At 44.3% G+C, this 22,053-nt stretch overlaps 1 protein-coding gene across 1 annotated transcript in view; it reads left to right on the top strand.

Moving 5' to 3' along the window:
• ELOA (elongin A) overlaps positions 1-22,053 on the top strand; it is a 39,029-nt gene that overhangs the window by 3,728 nt on the left and 13,248 nt on the right. Inside the window, exons 2-5 of the mRNA XM_060257487.1 lie at positions 8,896-8,952; positions 12,347-12,465; positions 14,897-16,091; positions 20,683-20,797. Of these exons, the coding sequence (XP_060113470.1) occupies positions 8,896-8,952; positions 12,347-12,465; positions 14,897-16,091; positions 20,683-20,797 (1,486 nt within the window). The remainder of the gene's footprint in view (positions 1-8,895; positions 8,953-12,346; positions 12,466-14,896; positions 16,092-20,682; positions 20,798-22,053) is intronic.

The following is a 22,053-nucleotide window of genomic DNA, read 5'->3' on the forward strand; positions in this document are numbered from 1 at the left end:
GCTGCACCACATATATTCAGGTCCTGATATTTTGCCCCATTTAAACAACAGGTCTGCACAACTGCCATAGCCTGTTTGTATTCTGTTAGTTGTCTTCCATGCTTTACATGACAAGTCAAATCCTGAGGGCCTCTCATTGGTGTCTCTCAGGTAATGGATATTGGGTGGCACTGACTGCATCCATGTTTGCAACCAAGTCATTCCCTAGAATAAGATTTTGTAATTGCAGATTTGTGCTGGCTGAGTGTCAGGATCTTAGTCTGGATAGGCTTAGTCAGCTGTGTCTTTGTGGATGGGCAAGCCTGTTTTCAATTATCCTTCTATATTCATGAAGAAGAGCATCTTGTTCTTGGAGATGTGGAGAAGCAATGTGGCACAACATGGGTAGCCCATAGTTTGGAGTGGGTTTAATACATTGCTGATGGCTCTCATTGTTGTGTTGAATTGGGCATCAAGTTTGTGGACACTGAGGCTGTTTAACATACTGAAGCACCATATTCTGTAGTACTATACATCAACCCCAAAGCTGAGCACCTCAGTGTTGTAGCAAACGTCCCCCCCAAGTTGTACCACAGATAATTTTTGGAGAATGTTGTTTTGCATGCACATTTTCACTGCTACATTGGTAAGATGGTGTTTATAGCTCAAGGTCCTGTCCAGGGTAATGCCAAGGTACTTAGGGGCATGGTGGTGTGTAAGTTGGCTGCCATTAAAGTAGACATTCAGTTCACGGTTGGCAAGATTGTTGTTGAGATGGAAACAGGAGCATTCTGTTTTTCCTGGACTTAGGATAAACTGCCATTTACAGTAGTAGCCAAAATTTCAAGGTCCCTGGACAGCGTTTCCTCAGTCCTTTAAATTGATTTGTCTTACTGCAATTGCCATGTCATCAGCATAAGCAAACTTCCTGGGTATTGTCCTGGGAACATTAGAGAGGTACAGATTGAAAAGAACTGGAGTGAGGACTGAGCCCTGGGGTAGGAGGTTATTCAGTTTCTTCTGCTGGCTGGTTAACTGGCACGTAATTACTTGGAAAGTTCTGTCGCTCAGCTTGTTATTTAGGAGTTGAAATGATGTTCTGCAGGGGAAAACTTGTACAACAGATATCATAAGCGGCAGTCAGATTGACAAAAACTACATAGGACACTCCTGATACCCTGTTTCTGAACCTGATCTTCACAAACTACAGTGTAGTCTAAATCCTGCTTGTTCTATAGGGACAAGTTCATTAATTCTGTCACTGGTTCTGTTCATAATTAGCCTCTTGAGTTTATAACAGGAGCTCAGAAGGGAAACAGGTCTGTAACTTTCCACCAGGTGTTTTGATTTTCCAGGTTTCAGAATGGCAACTATCTTTGCTTTCTTGAATTCCCCTGGGAGTCTTCCTGTTCTCATGATGTCAGCGAGAAACTTTGTGAGCCACTTCTTAGTGAACATGCTGCTGCTGATCAGGAACTCATTATAGATGCAGTCAAGGCCTGGTGCCTTTCCCGTCTTGATATCCTTTAGTGCCTTGGAAATCTCATCAGCACTGAAATTCCCCGGCAGCTTGCACTCTTCAGGGCCAGGTGCATTTCGAACTGTGTTCTTTTTTAAAAATCCTGATAGTAAAATCTCAATGCTTTGGAACTCTGGATAGGGCTACCTGTCGGGCAGCTGACTGTGTGAGAAAGTCTTAAGGACATGTCTGGATATAGGCAAGGACTGACTTCTCCAGTCAGATAAAGGAAATGCTACATCAGGGCTGGACTCTCTGTTCCATGCCACTGATTTGAAGGTGCCTGTGCCTTAATCATCGAAAACAAGATGCAAGCCATGTTCTTCAGCCCAATCAACAAGTGCTTCACTGTTCTTACCATTAGCCATGTATCTCCAATTTCCATGGTGGCTGTTGAAGTCACTGATGTATATAGGACATGTATTAATCATGAAGCTGCAGGAGATTTGTAAACATTGACAGCATGTGCTTTCCCAACTTTTACTACAATTGTGTGGATGTCATTGTGGATATTGGTCAGTCCCATTTTCACATTTTCACTGTTGCTTCCAGCATAAGTCACTATGCTGTAGGTATGATGATATATGATGCCAACAACATCGTATCCTGCGATTTTTGCTCTGTGGTGGGCTTGATATTCATTATCAAGCTTAGTTTCTTGGACAAGAGTTAAATCTATTTTATTGGCTAGTAAGATTTACAACAATTATTGGCATTTAGGCTTGCTTTATACCATCCATATTCATTTGGCAGATTTGGATGCAGTCTCCTATACCCCTCGTCAAGTAGCCCTGAGAAGGACTTTTTGATTGGTTGATTGTTTCCATGCATGTAGTGTAGCCAATTGTCTAGCTGCCAGAAGTTCTAGCTCTTTAGCATTATCCAAGATCTACTACAAGGAGGTGAGCTATAATTGTATACCTAGTGGTGGAAAGTGCCATCACGTTGCAGCCAACTCATGGCAAATCTATAGGGTTTTTGAGGCAAGAGACAAACAGAGGGGGTTTCCCATTGCCTGCCTCCACATAGTGACCGTGGACTTCCTTGGTGGTCTCCCATCCAAGTACCAACGAAGGCTGACACTGCTTAGCTTCCAAGATCTGATGAGATGGGGCTAGCCTGGGTCATCTGGGTGAGGGCATATGTATACATACTAAACATGAAAAATATGTTGATCTGAAGTGGATTTCTGCTTTATGAATACATGAAGCTGCCTGCTTCCGTATGAGATCACTGATCCATTGCAGTTACTCTTCTCTAACTGGTGACAGCCCACCAAAGACACAGGCCTTTTGCATCATTTCCTGCCTGATCCTTTTAAGGGGAAATCAAAGCTCCAGCCTTTGGTAAGCAAAACAGATGCTCTGCTACTGAGTCTCAAACTCCCCAGAGTTTAAGATCATGAATCAGCATCCCTTCCAATAAATTAAAACCAGGGGGGGGGGGAAATACAATGACATAAAAACAAAAATTAAAACATTGGGCAGGAAGGAGGATCAATGAGGAAATGCCAAATGAAACAAAAAAAAATTCTTCCCAGAAGATGGCAACAGAAGGGGACAGACAAATCTTTCTAGGAAAGTATTTTAGAGTTTTGGTGCCATAACCAAGAAGGCCATCTCTTGTGTTGCTGCCCACCTAATCTCAGAAGACAGGAGCACCTGAAACAGAGCCTCCGAAGAAAGTTCTAATTATCTAGAAATAAGTTCATTATACAATTTTCACCTCTATGCCTTGCATTTAATATTGATAAAGTTCTGAGGTCCACTGATTTATTGAAGGGGTCCATTTATCTCCCCAGTGCTGTAATATGAGCCTTTCAGGCATTGCAAGGGCACAGAGGATCATCACTTAGCCTCCAAGAGATGGAAGAAGATGATATTGGATTTATATCCCGCCCTCCACTCCGAAGAGTCTCAGAGCAGCTCACAATCTCCTTTACCTTCCTCCCCCACAACAGACACCCTGTGAGGTGGGTGGGGCTGGAAAGGGCTCTCACAGCAGCTGCCCTTTCAAGGACAACCTCTGCCAGAGCTATGGCTGACCCAAGGCCATTCCAGCAGGTGCAAGTGGAAGAGTGGGGAATCAAACCCAGTTCTCCCAGATAAGAGTCCGCACACTTAACCACTACACCAAACTGGCTCTCCAGATGGGCGTATAGTTTGCAAGTACATAAACATCATCAAAAATAAATGAATATTCTAATATAAAATGGATATGACTAATAACTTCTTCCTCCAAAAAAATGAATGACTGGACACACTCAAAGCATATGTTTAAGGGATGCGTTGCAATGCCAGCAGTTAGAGACCTCCCTCAGATCTTTGCTAAAAGTCACTGTTGCCCAGTATATCCTAATTCCATTCCTTTCTGAGACCTGGCATGTCATGTTTATTAATGAACATCAAATATTTATAGACCAATATTGTAGACTTTGTCTTGATTGAGTTAGAGTTTCCAGGAGCAAAGGTGACCAGGAACAGGGCCGTATTCAGATACCAGCAGATGTTGCAATTGTAAATATTGCCATTCAGCAGTTGACAAATCCTACTTAGACCACAGCTGAGAAAATGTCAAAAACCGATCATCATAGTCTTATCAACTGGTCCAGTGTAAAAATCCCCCTTTCAATCCTTCCATAATAGAGGCTTCTGCCATTCAGGTCTTGATTGGATCAAACTGATACTGTTGTCACATCATGTACCATTGTTCTCTAGGTGTAGAAATTGCAGGAGGAATGGGATCCACTCTACTATAAGTAGACCCTAATACATTCCACTTAGAGGGGGTCACCAGAAAAGAAGTCTCCAGAATAGTCCAAGATGCAAGGAGTGACCCCAGTAATTAGTACAGTAATTAGTTACCAAGTATTCCTGATGATATAAACTAAGAGCAGGGAAACCAAAACCTCCTTCATTGAATGGGAGCTGCACATCATAAAGGTCAGGCAGGTTCATGGGGGTGTCCTCTCCCTTATCCCCTGTATGTAGTAGTCTGATGAAATAATTCTGCAGTTTGTTATTGTATCAAAGTCACAAACTGTGATTGCTGCTTTCCGCTGTAAATCAGGATTTCCACTCTGGTTTGTAGGGAAGCGTGCAAACTTGCAGTTTATGGTTTGGACATACCAGTAAACTGTGATATGTCCCCAAAACAGATGTCTTTCATTAACTTGCTGGTGAGCGAGGGAATCCAAGGATTCCCCAGGGCTTGTAATCCCCTGTAATGATGAACCATTGGTCTCTTTGAGTCATGTCTCCATTGCTCAAACCAACCTGACCTAAGATTCTTTAAAAAAAAAAAATTAAATTAAATTTGCAAAAGCGGGGGGGAGGAAGAGGAAAAGGAATAATAGAATGTTACATATCTGCATGTTATAGTATAGGAGCTCAGGGCAGTGTGTAAGGTTTCTTCCATTCCCTGCAGGTAAGTTAGGCCCTTGCAGGGGCGTCGAACTCATTTGTTAGGAGGGCCAGATCTGACACAAATGGAACTTCATGGTGCCAAGCCATATGTGCCATAAAATGTAATGTGAAGTAGCAGAAATATAAACTTTATAAAGGACACTGACAAACACAATTAAATATATTATTTTTAACTTAAAATACACATGCTTAAAACTCTTGCAATATTTTGTTTAAAATGGAAAGGTGGGGGAATAGTGGGATTTGGCAATGCATTTTAAAAAATAAAATATCAAGAAAAAGCACAAGGGTCACAGCAGAAACTAAAAGTATAAATTGTGCTGAGCCTGGGAAAACAATGACATAGCATTGCAAGCTTCCCTCCCCCTCCCCCAAGTCTACTCAGATTAGCAATGGCTCTCCAGTGTAATATCTACCTTTGGCTGTGGGTTCCCGGGTTAGAGTATTCACTAGGTCAGGTCCATTGAGCAGAGACAAGCTGGCTCAAAGCCTCAATCAACCCTGTATTTGGAAGAGCACAACTCCAGAAAGCTTGAGCTTCAACAGTCTATATGGGAATGCTGAAAGTGAAACTGATCTCCTCTCCCTTGAGACACATTGCAGCACAGATGAAGCTGCAAGAAAAATGTGGAATGGATCTGCCATCCAGGTTCCTGGGCCCTATCTATCTGGGTACAGAGACCTTCATGGAAAATCCACTCCCATGTTCTCCCCGCAGCTTTGATGAAGGGTGCATTCCATGTTTTCCTTGCAGCTTTGTCAGTGCTGCAGCCTGCAAAGATTCTGGGAGCTCAGCTATGTCGGCCAAAGGTGCACTGCTTGAAAACCATTCAAAAATGCTTTTAGGTTTGGATGTGATTTGGAATTACAGCGGATCTCCAGACCATGGAGATCAGTTTCCCTGGAGAAAATGGCAGCTTCGGAGGATGGACTCTATGGTATTATAACCTGCTGAGGTCCTTCTCCCACTCAAACCCTCCACTCCCCCAGGCTCCATCCCCCAAAAATCCTGGTAAGTTACAACCCTAGCCTGGGCAGGGGGGCAGCAGGGCTTCTTTCTAAGAATGAAAAAACTCAGGTCCACAGGAGCCATTGGTGCCTTAAAAATGGAAATGGGCTGAAGAAGAACATATGAACATATGAAGCTGCCTTCTACTGAATCAGACCTTTGGTCCATCAAAGTCAGTATTGTCTTCTCAGACTGGCAGCGGCTCTCCAGGGTCTCAAGCTGAGGTTTTTCACACCTATTTGCCTGGACCCTTTTTTGGAGATGCCAGGGATTGAACCTGGGACCTTCTGCTTCCCAAGCAGATGCTCTACCACTGAGCCACCGTCCCTCCCAAGAACACCGTCCCTCCCAAGAAGGCTGGAAGAAGGTTGTTATGAGATCTAGCATAAGGTTTTGAGTGCTTGACTAGGGCTGAGAAGAGTCAGGCTTCTGTCCCTTCTTGCATTGGGTGACCTTGGGTCTTCAGTCATTCTCTCTCAGTCTATCTTACATCACAGAACCATCATGGGGATAAAACAAAGGAGGGAGATCTATGTGCGTGTTGCCTTGCATTCTTTTAGGATTGCGGGATTGAAAAAAATTGAATTCCATTTATTTGAACTTTTAGGTCACCCTTACGTGTGTGTAACAGGGCTCAGGGCAGTTTACAACAGAATAAAAATACAATAATCCAATAAAATTAGACCAACATCAGAACCCAGTACACAGTCATAATAGAAAGCAATTCCAAGGGTGGTGGATAATTTGAATAAAAAATGGGGTAGGTAAGGGAGTGGGGTGGGAAACCTGAGAGTGCCAGACTGCTTGATATCCCATCACAGTCCTCAGCCAAAAGCCTGGCAGAACGTCTCTGCCTTACAGGCCCTGTGGAAAAGTAAGTCCTGCAGGGTGTGGATATACTCCAGCAGGGAGTTCCACCAGGCAGGGAACAACTAGATTTCTCTCAGGCCAGGAACCACCAGGAGATTTTTAGTACCCCAGCGTGACACTCTATTGGGGGCATACTGAGAAAGGTGATCCTGGAGGTATGTGGGTCCCTAACCATGAAGGGCCTTAAAGGTCAAAATCAGCACCTTGAACTTGATCCGGTGCTTGATCACGCAGCACAGGTTGAATGTGTACCACCCTGGGGGGGTGTCCCTGTAAAGATGTGTGTGGCTGCATTTTGGACCGGTTGGAGCTTCCAAGTCGATCCCAAGGGAAGGCCTGTGTAGAATGAGTCACAGTAATCTATCCTGGAGGTGAGCGTTGCATAGGTTACTGTGGGTAGGTCAGAGCCAGTGCAATTGTAAAAATGCCAGCCTGGCAGCCTTCACTATCTGGGCCTCTATTGCAGGTTGGCATCCAGAGTCACACCCAGGTGCCTGATGGTTGGTGCCAGTGAAAATAGATGTTAAACAACATCGGGGAAAGGAGTGTTCCCTCAGGAGCCCCTCACACCAGCTTTGGGGACACTTCCCTGCCCAGCACCACCCTTTGTCCCTGACCGTGGAGAAATGAAGTAAGCCATTACAAGGCTACCCACAAACTCCAATGGCAGTGTGGATTGATAAGGGGAGTGCTACAGAGCCGTTCCCTCACTACTAAGTGGCTATGTCTAGCAGCTAGTTGTTGGAGAGAGAACTCCAAAATGTGGAGGCTTTCCTTTCCTAGTAGGTTTGAGCTTTGCCTGGAAGGAGGTTAGTAAAGAAGGGCTAGAAGAGGGGGAGAGATCATTCTTCTCACTCACCGATAGTTTCAGAGGATAGCCATGTTGATCTGCCAAAGAGCTAGATTCAAATCCAGTAGCACCTTAGAGACCAACAAGTCTTCTGAGATATAAGGACTTGGGGATCTCCATTCCAACAAGTCTTCTGAGATATAAGGACTTGGGGATCTCCATTCCAACAAGTCTTCTGAGATATAAGGACTTGGGGATCTCCATTCCAACAAGTCTTCTGAGATATAAGGACTTGGGGATCTCCATTCCAACAAGTCTTCTGAGATATAAGGACTTGGGGATCTCCATTCCTGCTTGTACCCGATAAAGAAAGCTCTGGCTCTAGAAAACTTGTAACCCAAGATCTTGTTGGTCTCTAAGGGGCTACTCAGATCTAGCTCTTCTTACCAGATTGTATGGTGGAATAGATGAAAGCCTTGGTTTTACAAAATGCTTTCTTACTTTGTTTCTTACTTATATGTCAGTAAGGTGCCACTAGTAACATTTTAGATCTCTTTTGTGGTGAAGGTTTGATAGGAACTCTTGTCTCTTTACCATAATTGGTGTTGTGATGGCCTGTGCAGCGTCGTGGTTAGAGTGTTGGACTAGGATCTGGGAGACCCTGGGTTGGATCCCCACCCTGCCACAGATGTTTGCTGGGTGACCTTGGGCCAATCACATGCTCTCAGCCTAACCTCCCTTACTGGATGTTGGTTGTGAGGAGAAAATGGAAAAGAGGACAGTGGTGTAAGCCGCTTTGAGTCCCCTTTGAGGAGAAGGGCAGGGTATAAATAAATATATAAATGATTCAAGTTGGCATTGCCACTGGTGGCAACTTTAACAGTTCTCCCCCCTCCCCACTGATCCTGGACCTGAGCTGTGTTCCCACCCTGTTTCTCTAATGCAATGACGTATCAAAGGCAAGGATTTGTCTCCTTTGCACGGTGTTGAAAATGGAATATCTCCAGAGCCACAGCAACGATCCCCACTAATAGGGGTGAACGCGAAGTCACAGGTTACCAGTAGCAGTGCCATCAGCCTGAGAATTTGGCATCTCTGGGCATCAGAAGATCACTGAAAGTTGTTTACAGCAAGTCCGAATTCAGTCTGTGTGGCTGTCCTCCTAACAACTCCATTGGTTTTGTTTTATCCCCTTCCTGTATGTCTGTTTCAAGGAAGAGCTATTTTCCTAGGTTTTGTGATTTGTGTGGGAAAACAACAACAAAAACCAACAACCCATTTTTTTCCTCCTTTGCCTTTGCAGCTGCTGAAGAGTTTGAAGAGGCTTTCTGAGCTGCCCATAACGGTTGATATCCTTCTGGTAAGAGCTCTTTCATAGTGACGCTATTATATTTTTTAACCACCCGTCACAGCCAAGAAGTGGCAGGATGAGATCAGGGCTTCAACACCCAGGATTTTAAAATAGGGATTAAAAATTACCCGTGAGCAACCCCATCAGTCTTAATGGCACAATCTCAATTTTTTTTATTGGCGTGACTACTTGGGTGAGTCTCAGTAGTTGTGTCCTGAGGAATGGGGGGCATGTCACTTGGAGGGCCCTGGCCTTTCTCTTTTGCACTTTGTGCTTACCCATCATGGCTAGTAAAATTGAGCCTGGTAAGAGAGAGGTATTCTAAAGGAGACCAGGGTTGCATCTATGCAGAGATGATGTTCTGTGTCCCTCCCCTAGAGCTGCTGCAACTGCTAAGGTGTTTGCAGTGGCGACAGAGTATCCATATGGAAGTCTTCTCCTTTCATTTGTCTCAGCCTTTCCCCTTGCACCCACTAGAGTGTTCAGGTTTTTTTTAAAAAAGCAGGGATCTCTGTAGCATTCTGACCGTCAATTCAAATAATGTATTAGTACCCAGCTTTAACTTTCAAAAACCAAGCCGCTAGCCCTTCTTGTTGTAAAATTGCGAGGAGAAAAGCGCAGCTGGTATATTTTCCTCATATAACGTCACGATCAAAAGGACGAGAGGCTTTATTTTTTAAAAAAAGCTGGCAATGAGTATATCTGTTGCAATAAACCATTTACCAATTTTAAAAAGCTATTTGGTGGAAGACGAAAATGGCCTTTGCAGGAACTGGGGTAAAGAAAATGGTGCCAGTGTGGGCAGGGCTTGAAAAGACACGCACCTTCTGGTCCACACGGTGTCCAAGGTGTTTCGGTTGCAGTCTTTCCAAAAAAGATAGTATCAAACCAGGTTTGGGACAAATCGTGGCAAAGTGGGCAGAGAAGTTCCTTGGAAGCAGGATGAGCAGTGGATGTCGTCATGTGGATGCACCCCCAAACTGCACTGCTATAGGGGTGCCAAGGCAGAGGAAGACTTCCATGTGGAAAAAGTCCAGGAGACACTGAAAGCTTCTTTCAAAGGGGGGGAAGGCATCTTGGAAAAAGTGGTTATGAAATCACCACTACTCTAGCCATCTTTGGTCTCAAAAGGTCTATTGCCCCCTGGCTAATATTTCCTTGTTGTGTAAACTGCTTAAGAAAGCTTCATCTGGCCACCTCCATGCTTTCTTAGATGATTCTATACGCTTGTTTCTGTTTGGTTTCAGGCCTCATATTGGAATTGAACCTGCCATGGTGCTTCTCGTGGATTACCACTGAGATGGGTTTTGAGGGCACCATCCTCTGACTGTTCTGTTCCCATATGGCTTATCTGTCCCTCTGATTGTTCTGTTCCTATAGGACTGATCTGTCCCAGACAGTTTCTCAATCCTCTGGTCCTTGTGCTGTTTCTCTTGTACATCTGAATCATATGCTTGGAACTTGTGCATGAAGGCACAGAGGAGGACGACTGCCAATAAACCAAAGCTCTGGTAGGACCCGCAACCCCTTCGTCACACACCTCAGATGGATGCAGCAAATGGGAGTGACCAGCTGAGGTGCTTGAAGAAGGGGTTCTGCCAAGGCCTCGGCTCTTGAAGAAGGAAGGGGTTAAAAATCCTGTGGCTTCATGGAGAAGCAAGGCAGAGGGTGCCGGGTATGACCATCTAACTAAACCAGGGGTGGCCAAACTGCAGCTCAGGAGCTGCATGTGGCTCTTTCACACATACTGTGCGGCTCTTGAAGCCTCCACTGCCCAGTTCAGCCAGCTTAGAGAAGGGATTTCTCTCTTTAAATCACTTCTCCAAGCCGAGCCAGCAGGCGGCTTGGAAAAATGCATTTAAAGTTGCTTTCTTTCCACCTTTCCTTCCCTCCCCCCTCTGCCCATCTGTCTGCCTGCCTGCCTTCCCTCCATCTCTCCCTTGCAGCTCTCAGACACCTGACATTTATTCTATATGGCTCTTTCATTAAGCAAGTTTGACCACCCCTGAACTAAACTAACTAAAAAAATGTCTATACTTGCCTTGGAGATGCAGGATATGCATATACTTCCTTTCTCTTCTGCGAAGGTCTCTAGTGCGGGGGTGTCAAACATGCAGCCTGGGAGCCGAATCAGGTCCCTGGAGGGCTCCTATCAGCCCCCCGAGCAACTGCCTCTCGTCTGCTTCCTTCTCCATCACTCTTGCTTCCTTCTGCATCTCAGCTTGCTTTGCATGCTCAATCATGCTCAATCGCACAGGAGCTACAGAACAAAACCTCGATTTTCTCCATTGGTTGAGGGAGGGAGGGAATTAGCCAGAGCTTCCTTTGCTCAGTTCCCTAAATCCCATGGGAGAAATACAAAGAAAGCACCTTTAAGACCAACGAGTGCTAATGTTTTAAGCATGTTTTATTTTAAGTTTTTTTTTAGTTGTGTTTGTCTGTGTCCTTTAAAAAGTTTATATCTCTGCTACCTAATCTTAAATAGGGACACACATGGCCGGCCCGACATGGCCTGGCCTAGCTTGACAAGGTCTCCTTTAGGTCAGATCCGCCCCTCATAACAAATGAGTTTGACGCCCCTGCTCTAGTGAGTCATGCAGAATTCTGGGAAACCTGTAAAAAAATATCCCCCAGAAGCATGACCAGCACTATTGCACTGACTGTATGTATCTTTTGATGTGGCTTTTGTGAGCACTTTCAGGGTAGTTCCTGCGGCATGGAAATTGCTCCTCCTTGCACCTTCCCCATTCAGAGTACTTTTGGAAGCACTCATCAGATTTCTGCACATCACAATGAGGTGCAGATGGATTAAGATTCATATTTAGACTTCAGTATGGGGTGGGAAAGAAATCTAGCAAAAGCCAAACACACACATTTTTATTAAAATGTTTATATAATGTTACCTTTTGGGATATATGTGCTAAAGGGAAACTAGTATTGGGGATTGATTCAGGTGGGTAGCCATGTTAGTCAAAAGCAACAGAAGAAAGTTCTAGGGAGAGCCAGTTTGGTGTAGTGGCTAAGTGTGTGGACTCTTATCTGGGGGAACCGGGTTTGATTCCCCACTCCTCCACTTGCACCTGCTGGAATGGCCTTGGGTCAGCCATAGCTCTGGCAGAGGTTGTCCTTGAAAGGGCAGCTGCTGTGAGAGCCCTCTCCAGCCCCACCCACCTCACAGGGTGTCTGTTGTGGGGGAGGAAGGGAAAGGAGATTGTGAGCCGCTCTGAGACTCTTCAGAGTGGAGGGCGGGATATAAATCCAATATCATCTTCTTCTTCATCATCTAGTCCAGTAGCATCCGTAAGACCAACAAAGTTTAATTCTGGGTTTAAGCTTTTGTGTGCCTGCACCCTTCTTCAGATTATTCTGAAAACCTAAGCAGAATTTCTACATTTTCATGCAGGAGACTGGAGTTGGGAAGACAGTGAATGGTTTACGGAAACATGAACTGGTTGGAGACTTTGCCAAGGACTTGGTGGCAAGGTGGAAGAAACTGGTGCCTGTCCCCCAGGAAACAGACCGGTAAGCCCTCGGCTGTGATGTCCAGAGACTTATTTCCCAAGTTATAGGGCACAGCAGACATTGAACATCATTGCAAACAAAGATAAAGCCAATTTTCCTTCCATCCCTTGTGCTCCTGTCATGATCAAATGTGTGCTGTTTATTTAGATTTTTTTTTTAAAGAAATCCCACCCATTCCTTAAGAATTCTCTTTCACTTTGTTGCGACAGCCATGAGAGGTAGGTTAGGCCAAGAGTGTGTAACTGGGCCAAGGTCACCCAGGGGATTTGAACCAGGTTTCCCTGGTCATCCTCTGACACTCTCCCCTCCCAACAGAGCTTCTCAAAATGAGTCATGAAATTAACCATTACAGTTAAGATTGACGTATAGGACCTGCTGCATTTGGAAGGATCAGTCAAGCAGATTGTATGTGGCCAGCCAAACCTATGTAAACAACAAAAGCCTGAATGAAGCAATAAAAATTCTTCAAGGTCTTTTTAAGAATGTCAAATCCCAGATTCTATGAATTTCAGTAGGAAATGTCGGAGGGATCTTAGTGAATGGGAGAGATCATATGGAGGAAGACAGCCTCTCTATCTTTGTGCAATGCCTTTAAGAGTTGATAGGTAATAATCTTCCCCTTGAACCGCAGAAGCAAAAATTGGCAGACCACACAACTCATAACAAATGGGAGTAATATCCCCTCAGTGACTAATGCTAGGAATTAATCCTGGCTGCCTCATTCTGGATTGGTTTTAGTTTCCAAACTATCTTCAGGGGTTGCGCATCATCAGACTGCTTAGCAATGTTCCACTGTGGAAGTTATGAGGAGACATACCTCAGAGGCCAGGTGCCACTGGGTCTAAGATTTGGGCCATCACTGACCTCCAACAGGTATTTAGAAAAGGGGTTGCGAACATAAAGGAGAAATAGAGCTATCAATCTCAGCTGCTTTATATCTCCCAAGACTTCTCCCAGCTGCTTAAGAAGCATTGAGCAAGGATCAGATATCACAAATTGTGGTCAACAAAAATGCAGCTAATCAAATTGGGCGTATCATGCAGCTCAACCCACAGAGGACTGTGCCGTCTGGACCCTCTCTTTCTTGGCCACAGTTGGAATTTGATGCCAAGCAGTTTTTAAAATGCACAATATGAAAACTCTGTTCTTCAAGTCAATAGAACTTGCATGCATTTTGCTTAAACTTGCTCACTGGCTGACATTACTCTGAACTTGGTCTCGTAGATTTTATTAGCTTTTATTTTATTAGCTTGGAGAAACGTCGACTGCGGGGTGACATGATAGAGGTTTACAAGATAATGCATGGGATGGAGAAAGTAGAGAAAGAAGTCCTTTTCTCCCTTTCTCACAATACAAGAACTCATGGGCATTCAATGAAATTGCTGAGCAGACAGGTTAAAACGGATAAAAGGAAGTACTTCACCCAAAGGGTGATTAACATGTGGAATTCACTGCCACAGGAGGTGGTGGCGGCCACAAGTATAGCCACCTTCAAGAGGGGTTTAGATAAAAATATGGAGCACAGGTCCATCAGTGGCTATTAGCCACAGTGTGTGTGTATATATAAAATTTTTTGCCACTGTGTGACACAGAGTGTTGGACTGGATGGGCCGTTGGCCTGATCTAACATGGCTTCTCTTATGTTCTTATGTAGTTTGGAAATTTAAGGGTAAAATATAGAAGAAAGAGACTGTCTTAAGTTCTTGGGTAAAAGAAAGTGAAGGAAGGTGGAAGTTCTGCTCTTTAAGGCTGGAATTTATAGACGCTTTTGAAAATATGCCATGTGTATCTTGAACCATGAGGACTAGAAGTTTTGTTTCAAAAATCCACAAGAGTATAATGCTCTGTTTTGCTTCTCTAGAAGTGACAGTGTCTAGCAACCTGGGCTGCGTTCTTTGCCTCCAGCAAAGAGGGTGGCACTAACCATGCCATCAAGTTCACTTAATTCTTCTTTTGGGCTCTCAGTCAAGGGTGGTCTTAGCCAATAGGCCAAAGGGGCAGCTGCCCTGGGAGCTATGCTTAGAGATGCCCCAGCCACCCAGAGCCTTACCCCACCCTACGACATTGGAGGGGTGAGGAGAAGAACAGAGCAGGCTCCTGCTGCTGCCACATGACCCACCATGTCTGGGTCTTGGGCTCCTTGCTTGCAGCAGCTGCTGTTTGCTCCCACTCCATCTGGGGCTTGGACCACCCAACCAGGTGGCAGCTGCTTGTGCCTGCTCTGTCCAGAGTTCAGGTAGTCAGCATATGGTTATGGCTGCCACCCACTTCGCATGGAGCAAGAGCCACCCCATGGTTGATTCCAGCCCCATCTTGGAACTTAGAATTATTAAAGCCCAGGACCACAGAATTATTGAGACTGCCCCTGCTGTAGATCCGTGGATCTCATTTTCATAATTCTCTCTCTCCCTCCCTCCCTCCCTCCCTTAAGGAATAACCTTGAATCTGAAGAACGCAACTACCACCGAAGCAGCTCAAGGAAACTGCAGCGGGAACCCTCCCCCAAAGAGGATGAGGAGATGGAGCAGGACTATTCAGAAGCATACCAGCCTTCCTGCAGCCAGTCGTATGAGCCAGACTGTGGTGCAAAGAAGCTCAAAAGGTACCCCAAGCCAGAGAGACTCCATCAGACTGTGAGCTGTGGCAGACCAGAGGGCAGGACATGGGGCAGAGAGTCTCCCGTGCTCTCCTCTGATCAGGAATGCTTGGACTATGGGCATCCTGTCTCGCCCACGCTGAGTGATAGCCCTCAGGAATTATCCCCGGACCTCTGCATAGCTGAGGAGCAGGAGCAGAAGGTCCTTCAACGGAAGGCTAACAAGAACAGACAAGAGGGGGGTCATGGACGGACCCTCAGTGAGCCCCAGGACAAAGGCAGCTTGAGTTGGAGCAAAGAGCATAAATCCTCTCACAAGGAAAGGCGGTGGCCAGAGGCCAAGGGGGAGGAGAGTGTCTTGGCTTTTAGCCCAGAGCGGCTTCACAAGAGGTCTTCCAAAGAGCCTCTGCGAGAAGCTTCTTTGCCAGGTGGCAGCAAGGAGAAGCTGAAGGCCGCGGACAGCAGCAAGCCGGAGAAGAAGAAAGAAAGCAGCAGCTTGAAGAGGGAGAAGCTGCTGCACACTGACTTTGAGGAGGCTCTGGGCAACCACATCAAGAAGCAGAAGCATGTGGATTCCGAGCCACCCAAACCCAAGAAAGCCAGGCAGGGTTCAGAGGCCTTGCATGGCAATCGGGAGAAGCGAAAACCGGAGCAGGATTTGTCCAATAAGAATAAAGAGAAAATGGCTTCTAGTAGTTTGAAAACCCCAGAGGGCAAATCCAAATCCTCCGATCTGAACAAAAAAAGAGCCAGCTTCTCCCCTTCCGATTTCGGCGACAGAGAAGCAGAGGATGAATTTGAAAAGCCAATAATGTCTTTTGAGAATTACCTGATGTATGACCAGCCTCAGCACAAGAAGAAAAAGAAGAAGAAGGTGCCAGTCAAGCCCCCAGCACCTGCTCCTGTCAAGGACCGAGGGCACGACAAGCAGAATGGATCCAAGTCCAGCACCAAGAGCTCTGACTCGAGCCGAAAATCCCACAAGCAGGTGAGCGAGAAGAAGCAATCGGAGGCGTCCAAACCAACAAAGGTAAGCCAAATACCGTGGCCACATATCTTGCCCAGAACCAATTTGGTTGTGACACAACGTGTGTGTGAGGGGAATTGCATTTGAGGGGCTGTTAAGGATATCCAAGGTGATGTGGCAGGAGTGTTAGATGTTTGGGATTACACCCAGGGGTCCAGAATCTCAAGGAAGGACACTCTTGCCCAGGGAAGAAAGTTAATAAAGAACTTTTTTTTAATATAAAGAACTATATACATAATTGGGTAGCATGCTTTTAAATGTTCTCATATTTGCTTATTTCTCTCTTAAAGGTAGCCACTTTTCAAGTATATTTGAGTTACTATATAAATCTGACTTTTCTAAATTATCTGTTAATTTGTCCAAAATAAAAAAAAATCCCAAAGTTTGGTATACCAAGAGTAAATAAACAGAGGCTTATCCTCCCTCCATTTGCTTGTCATTAGGCTTTTTGCTGCTGTGAACATTAGCAATATAATAAGTTCTTTACTAATATTTGGAATTTTTACATTATCCCATAGATTTTGAAGCAAGATTTCTGGCTTCACCAGAATTTTAAAAAATCTGTAATCATCTAATTTCTGATAAAACCTGTTTCCAGAAGTTATTGATCAATGTGCATGATCACCATGTAGAAACATCCCCACTTCCCCTCAGTTTTTCCAGCACAATGGGGATACCTGAGGCATATAATATGAAAGTTGGGTAGGTGTGAGGTACCACCTTTTTAATTATTTTTATGTTGACACGAGGGAGTTCCAGATAGAAGATCATTGTGAGTCTGATCATTCTAGATTATGATCTTTATGCCCTGTAGTTGGAGATGGCAATTGTTTATTTGTGATAAGTAACAATATGCATAGTTTAGAAATCAACCCTTTAATTGGTGAATATTTACAGATATGAGTTCTTTGTTGTAAGAGAATCAACAGAAAGTGTGCAACATACCAATTCACAAAGATTGTATAAATTGGTGAATATTTGAATATTTACAGACATGAGTTCTTTGTTGTAAGAGATTCAACAGAAAATGTGCAACATACCATACCATACCATAGACCTTTATCGCTGCCTTTTTAGACCTCAAGGCGGCGTTTGACTCAGTTCCTAGAGAGTTGCTCTGGGTTAAGTTGGCCAGGATGAACACGGATCCCAGATTGCTTACCTTGACTAAAAAACTGTATACACGTACCAGCTGTCAAGTTAAGTACAACCTCCAGGGAAATCTAACTTCGGAAATTCCAATTTGTAAGGGTGTGAAACAGGGCTGTATCTTTGCCCCAGCACTTTTTAATCTTTTTTAAAATGATCTAGCTCCTGTTTTATATGCAATCGATGGGCATGCCCCTAAAATTGCTCACCGTCACGTTCCCATCCTTTTATACGCGGATGATGCCGTCTTATTGTCATGTTCCCAAATTGGATTGAGGTGTCTATTATACCAAGTTATGACCTATCTCAATAACAACGAGTTAACCCTGAATTATGGGAAAACAAAGATTTTAGTTTTGTCTAAATCTTGGAAGCAATTATTATGGTCAGTCCAGGGAAACCCTATTGAACAGGTCAAAACTACCAAATATCTGGGGATTAATTTTTCCTATAATGGGAGCTGGGCAACCCATCGCAAGTGCGCTCTAACAGTGGCAAGAACTAGTGCCTTGGCTATTGCCCGTTTCTTTTATTTGAAAGGGAACCGATATGTCCCTTTGGCCCTAAGAGCTTTTAACGCGAAATCTAGCCCCCAACTTTTATATGGTGCCCCTATATGGATCAGTGCCTTTGATCACACCACTGAAGGCCTACAATCCTTCTTTTTGAGGAAAATTCTGGGACTACCCAACTGTGTTCCTTATGCTGCAATTTGCAACATACCAATTCGCAAAGATTGTATAAATTGTCTGGCAGTTGCTTTGAAGGACATGCTTTTTAAAAGATTTATCTGTAGTATATTTCTCTCTCGAAAATAATGTGGTTTCAATGACATCTGAACTTTTTCTAATTTAAGGCCCTGTTATGAAAGCCTGTTTTTTTAAAGAGAACTGTGGCCAAAAATGTCTTTGTAAGTCATCATATAACACAGTACAGTGTGGGTGCATTGCTGCTGGGGGCCAAGGATGAGCAAGGAACCACAGTTATCATCCATTCTTCTTTTTGGGTGATGTTTCACTCCTCTTTTATTCCTGCAACTGGCTCACAGCATAATCCCTAAACAAAGCTTTACACCCTTCTCAGCTCATTGTCTTCAAAGGAGAAGGGTGTATACCTCTGATTAGGATGGTCCTGTTAGCGCCCTAAGAACTGATTAGGATGGCCCTGTTAGCTTTTTATCTTCCATTCCATGGAGAACATTGGTCTGGTTTTTAACTGTTTTGAGCCCTTGCTTCTAGCAGAGATTATTTTACATGGCGGGAGGGGCAGAGGTAGGACTAGGCAATTCTGTGATAGAGATGAAGGTGCAAAATAATGTGGGAAAGGACACTGAAGAAACAACACTTTCTTGTGTTGATTCTAACCAGCACCTGTCTGTAAAGAAAAATGTATTCGGGTTCATTAGCATGAATAAGGAACACATCTTATATAAAGCAATACATCATATATCACCTTTTGAAATGTTAAATATGTGAGAAACCTCTGATGTGCTCTCTGAGGTGATAATAAGGCTGTTTTATAGTTTATAGCAACTGGTGGGTATGCATCTTCATTGTATCTAAATCATCAACGGGAAAAATTGTTTCAGATGTCACCTTGATTTATATCAATCTGTCCAGCCTGCACTTTTTAATGTGTTGTAGTCTTATAAGCCTTCAACTTCAAGAATGCCATAGGGAGAACTACTGCAGACTCTCTCCCCTAGCTGTCCTCTTGCAATTCTTCTGTAGCTCCTTTTCCATTTGAGATAGTGTGTAGGTCTTTAGTGATCTAGGACAGGGACTGGAATGGCTTTTGGGACACTTGGCATATTCTTGTTCTTGTTCCCATTTAAGGAGAACATCCTGAGATGTTTGAGTATTCTCTTACCCATGACTTCCAGGGGTAGGAGGTAGGTTGCTGTTTCCATCTCCAGTTGGGAGGGAGCAACCTCTGTCTTCTGTTCTCTTCGCACTACTTCTGGCTTAGAGCAAGGTCTATGAGAGCCTTTGTTCAAAGACAGTGGTTGCTGCCTCCTGATCACAGATGGAAAGAGCAACCTATTTCCTGTCCCCAGAGGTCATGAATAAGGAAGTATCCAAATGTTTCAGGAGGTCCTCCGCACCTTTGCATAGGAAGAACCTTTATGGTAAATCCAGTGTTCTGTACAAATGTCTGTGGGGGACGTGTCAAGGCAGGAAGATCAGATTTTTATACACCAGGGCATCTGGGATAGTGCCCATTCTTCCTGGCTACTGCATGCATTAAATTCACTCCCAGATTTAGAACCCTAATGTTGGAAGGATTTTATACAATACCCCCTCGAAGCTGTGGAGTCTTGTGAACAAAAATTCTACTTTGTGAGCTACTGGCATTAAAGTTGTGAGCAAGTGATTTGGCGACTGCATAAATTGGTTTGCCCTGGGGCCATCTTTCTTGAGCTAAGACAAAAATGTGTGAGCTGGGGGGCTAAAAAATTGTGAGCTAGCTCACACTAACTCAGAGGGAATTCTGATTTTATAGATTGTCTAGACCAGGAGTGGCCAAACTGTGGCTTGGGAGCCACATGTGGCTCTTTAATACATATTGTGTGTCTCTCGAAGCCCCCACTGCCCCATTGGCCAGCTTGAAGAATGCATATAAAGTTAAAGTTGCTTCTTTCCATCTCTTCCTCCCTCCATCTGTTTTCCTTCCTTCCTTGTGGCTCCCAAACATTTGACGTTTATGTCTTGCGGGTCTCAAACATCTGACTTTTTCTATGTGGCTCTAATATTAAGCAAGTTTGGACACCCCTGGTCTAGACCAATTCCAACATTAGTCTATTGTAGTAAAATGAAGTAGAAGTCCAGTGACACAGTTATCTGCTATGAGCTTGTCCAGTTGTCTGATTGCATCTTTTCTTCTAAGTTTGTTCAAAGCTTAATGTTTTCATTACCCTTAACACTATTTGATGGACTATCATATTTTCCAAACACTAGTCCAGGAGCCAGAAGAAGCCAAATCACCTATAAGAAAATTGTCTCCACGATAATGAATGAGCCTCATGGCTTCAGAGGCCATAATTTGTCCACCTTTGCTCTAGAAGCTGAGCAGGAATTATCTGAAAACAGCTTATTTCTGTTGTATTCACTAAAACTTTCTCAGACTATCATTACTTGCAAAACAAATCTGATTTTGTTCCCTCACTCAGCCAATGAAATGTGGCATGCTTTTGAGTGTCATCTGTTGCCACCTAGCTGCCTTTGTCAGTATTTGTAAACAACTCAGTTTGTTGCCTGCAGTGAGTGATAATTGCTTCTAGGAGACCAGGCCAAAAAGCTTTTGCAAACTGGAAGAGGGTTTTATTTTTTGCACCAATATTTAACATGGGTATGTGTGAGGAAAGAATGGCTAGTAAATATTTTTGTGGACTAGTAACTACATGCAAGCTTATTATACCTAAATGCTGTGTTTTAACCCCCTTTAGATTCCCATTGATGTGGTGCCAACACTTCCTGACATACCTTTGCCCCCAATCCAGAGTTCCTACCGCCCTCTTCCTTCATTGGATTCACTCCCCCTCAGCCAGCCAAAGAGGAAAGGTAACTCCTGAGACGAGAATGGAATGGAACCTACTTGTGAAAACCCTTTTGCTGTTTCTTGATGCAGGACTGAGATACTGGAAGTGGTTTAAAAATCTTTTTGTAAATGTATTTATATCCCTCTCCACCTCAAACTCCTGCTTACAATAATGAAAACGGTGAATGAATCTCATAGTGGCATCATTAAAGAACAAAAATTTCTTGTAAAGTATATCAGTCTGATTGCTAGAAAGGGTGGCATATGTTGAACATATGAAGCTGCCTTATACTGAATCAGACCCTTCGTCCATCAAAGTCAGTATTGTCTTCTCAGACTGGCAGTGGCTCTCCAGGGTCTCAAGCTGAGGTTTTTCACACCTATTTGCCTGGACCCTTTTTTGGAGATGCCAGGGATTGAACCTGGGGCCTTCTGCTTCCCAAGCAGATGCTCTACCACTGAGCCACCTTCCCTCGCCTTCAGTACTGTCTTCTCAGACTGGCAGCGGCTCTCCAGGGTCTCAAGCTGAGGTTTTTCACACCTATTTGCCTGGACCCTTTTTTGGAGATGCCAGGGATTGAACCTGGGGCCTTCTGCTTCCCAAGCAGATGCTCTACCACTGAGCCACCGTCCCTCCATGTATGTATGTAAGTCCCATCATGTCACAGCCAATTTATGTCAACCTTAGCAAATGGCTTGGAAAGAAGGCAAGCGAGAAGCAGAGGTGGTTTGCTATTGCCTTCCTTTGCATAGCCACCCCCAGTATTACCTGGTGGTCTCTGTCCGAGTCCTGACCAGGGCTAACCCTGCTCACTTCTGAAATCTAATGAGTTCAAGCTATACTGTGCTACCTTCCCTCCTGAAGGTGCCATAGCAAGGCCTGTTGGTATGGAAACTTTTGAGCTTGCTGTTAAAAGACAATTAAAGATGCATTGGCTTCTGTGAATCTTGTTGGGGAGAAAAATCCCACAAAGTGGATGCTGCTGCTAGGAATCTTGTGGCTCTCACACTGAAAAGGTATTGGCACTATGAGAGACGGCATGCTCTTGCGTGTCCTGGATCCAAGGTATCGAGTATGCCTGCTGCGGTGAGGAATCAGGCAATTTGAGTTGGATGATAGACAGTCTGTAGGCTGGATTCCATGGTGAAAGGGCTTTCTTTCAGCGGAAGGTGCCTTCCTTTGATGCAAGGTAGGACCTCTGTTAGCAGAATGGATCCATGAGATCCAACCCAGCATTTAGCAGTTTGTCTTTTCCTTACAAAACTAGGAGTGTTGTAG

Source organism: Heteronotia binoei, chromosome 17 (assembly GCF_032191835.1).
Source record: "Heteronotia binoei isolate CCM8104 ecotype False Entrance Well chromosome 17, APGP_CSIRO_Hbin_v1, whole genome shotgun sequence".
In the NCBI taxonomy this organism is placed as follows: Eukaryota; Metazoa; Chordata; class Lepidosauria; order Squamata; family Gekkonidae; genus Heteronotia; species Heteronotia binoei.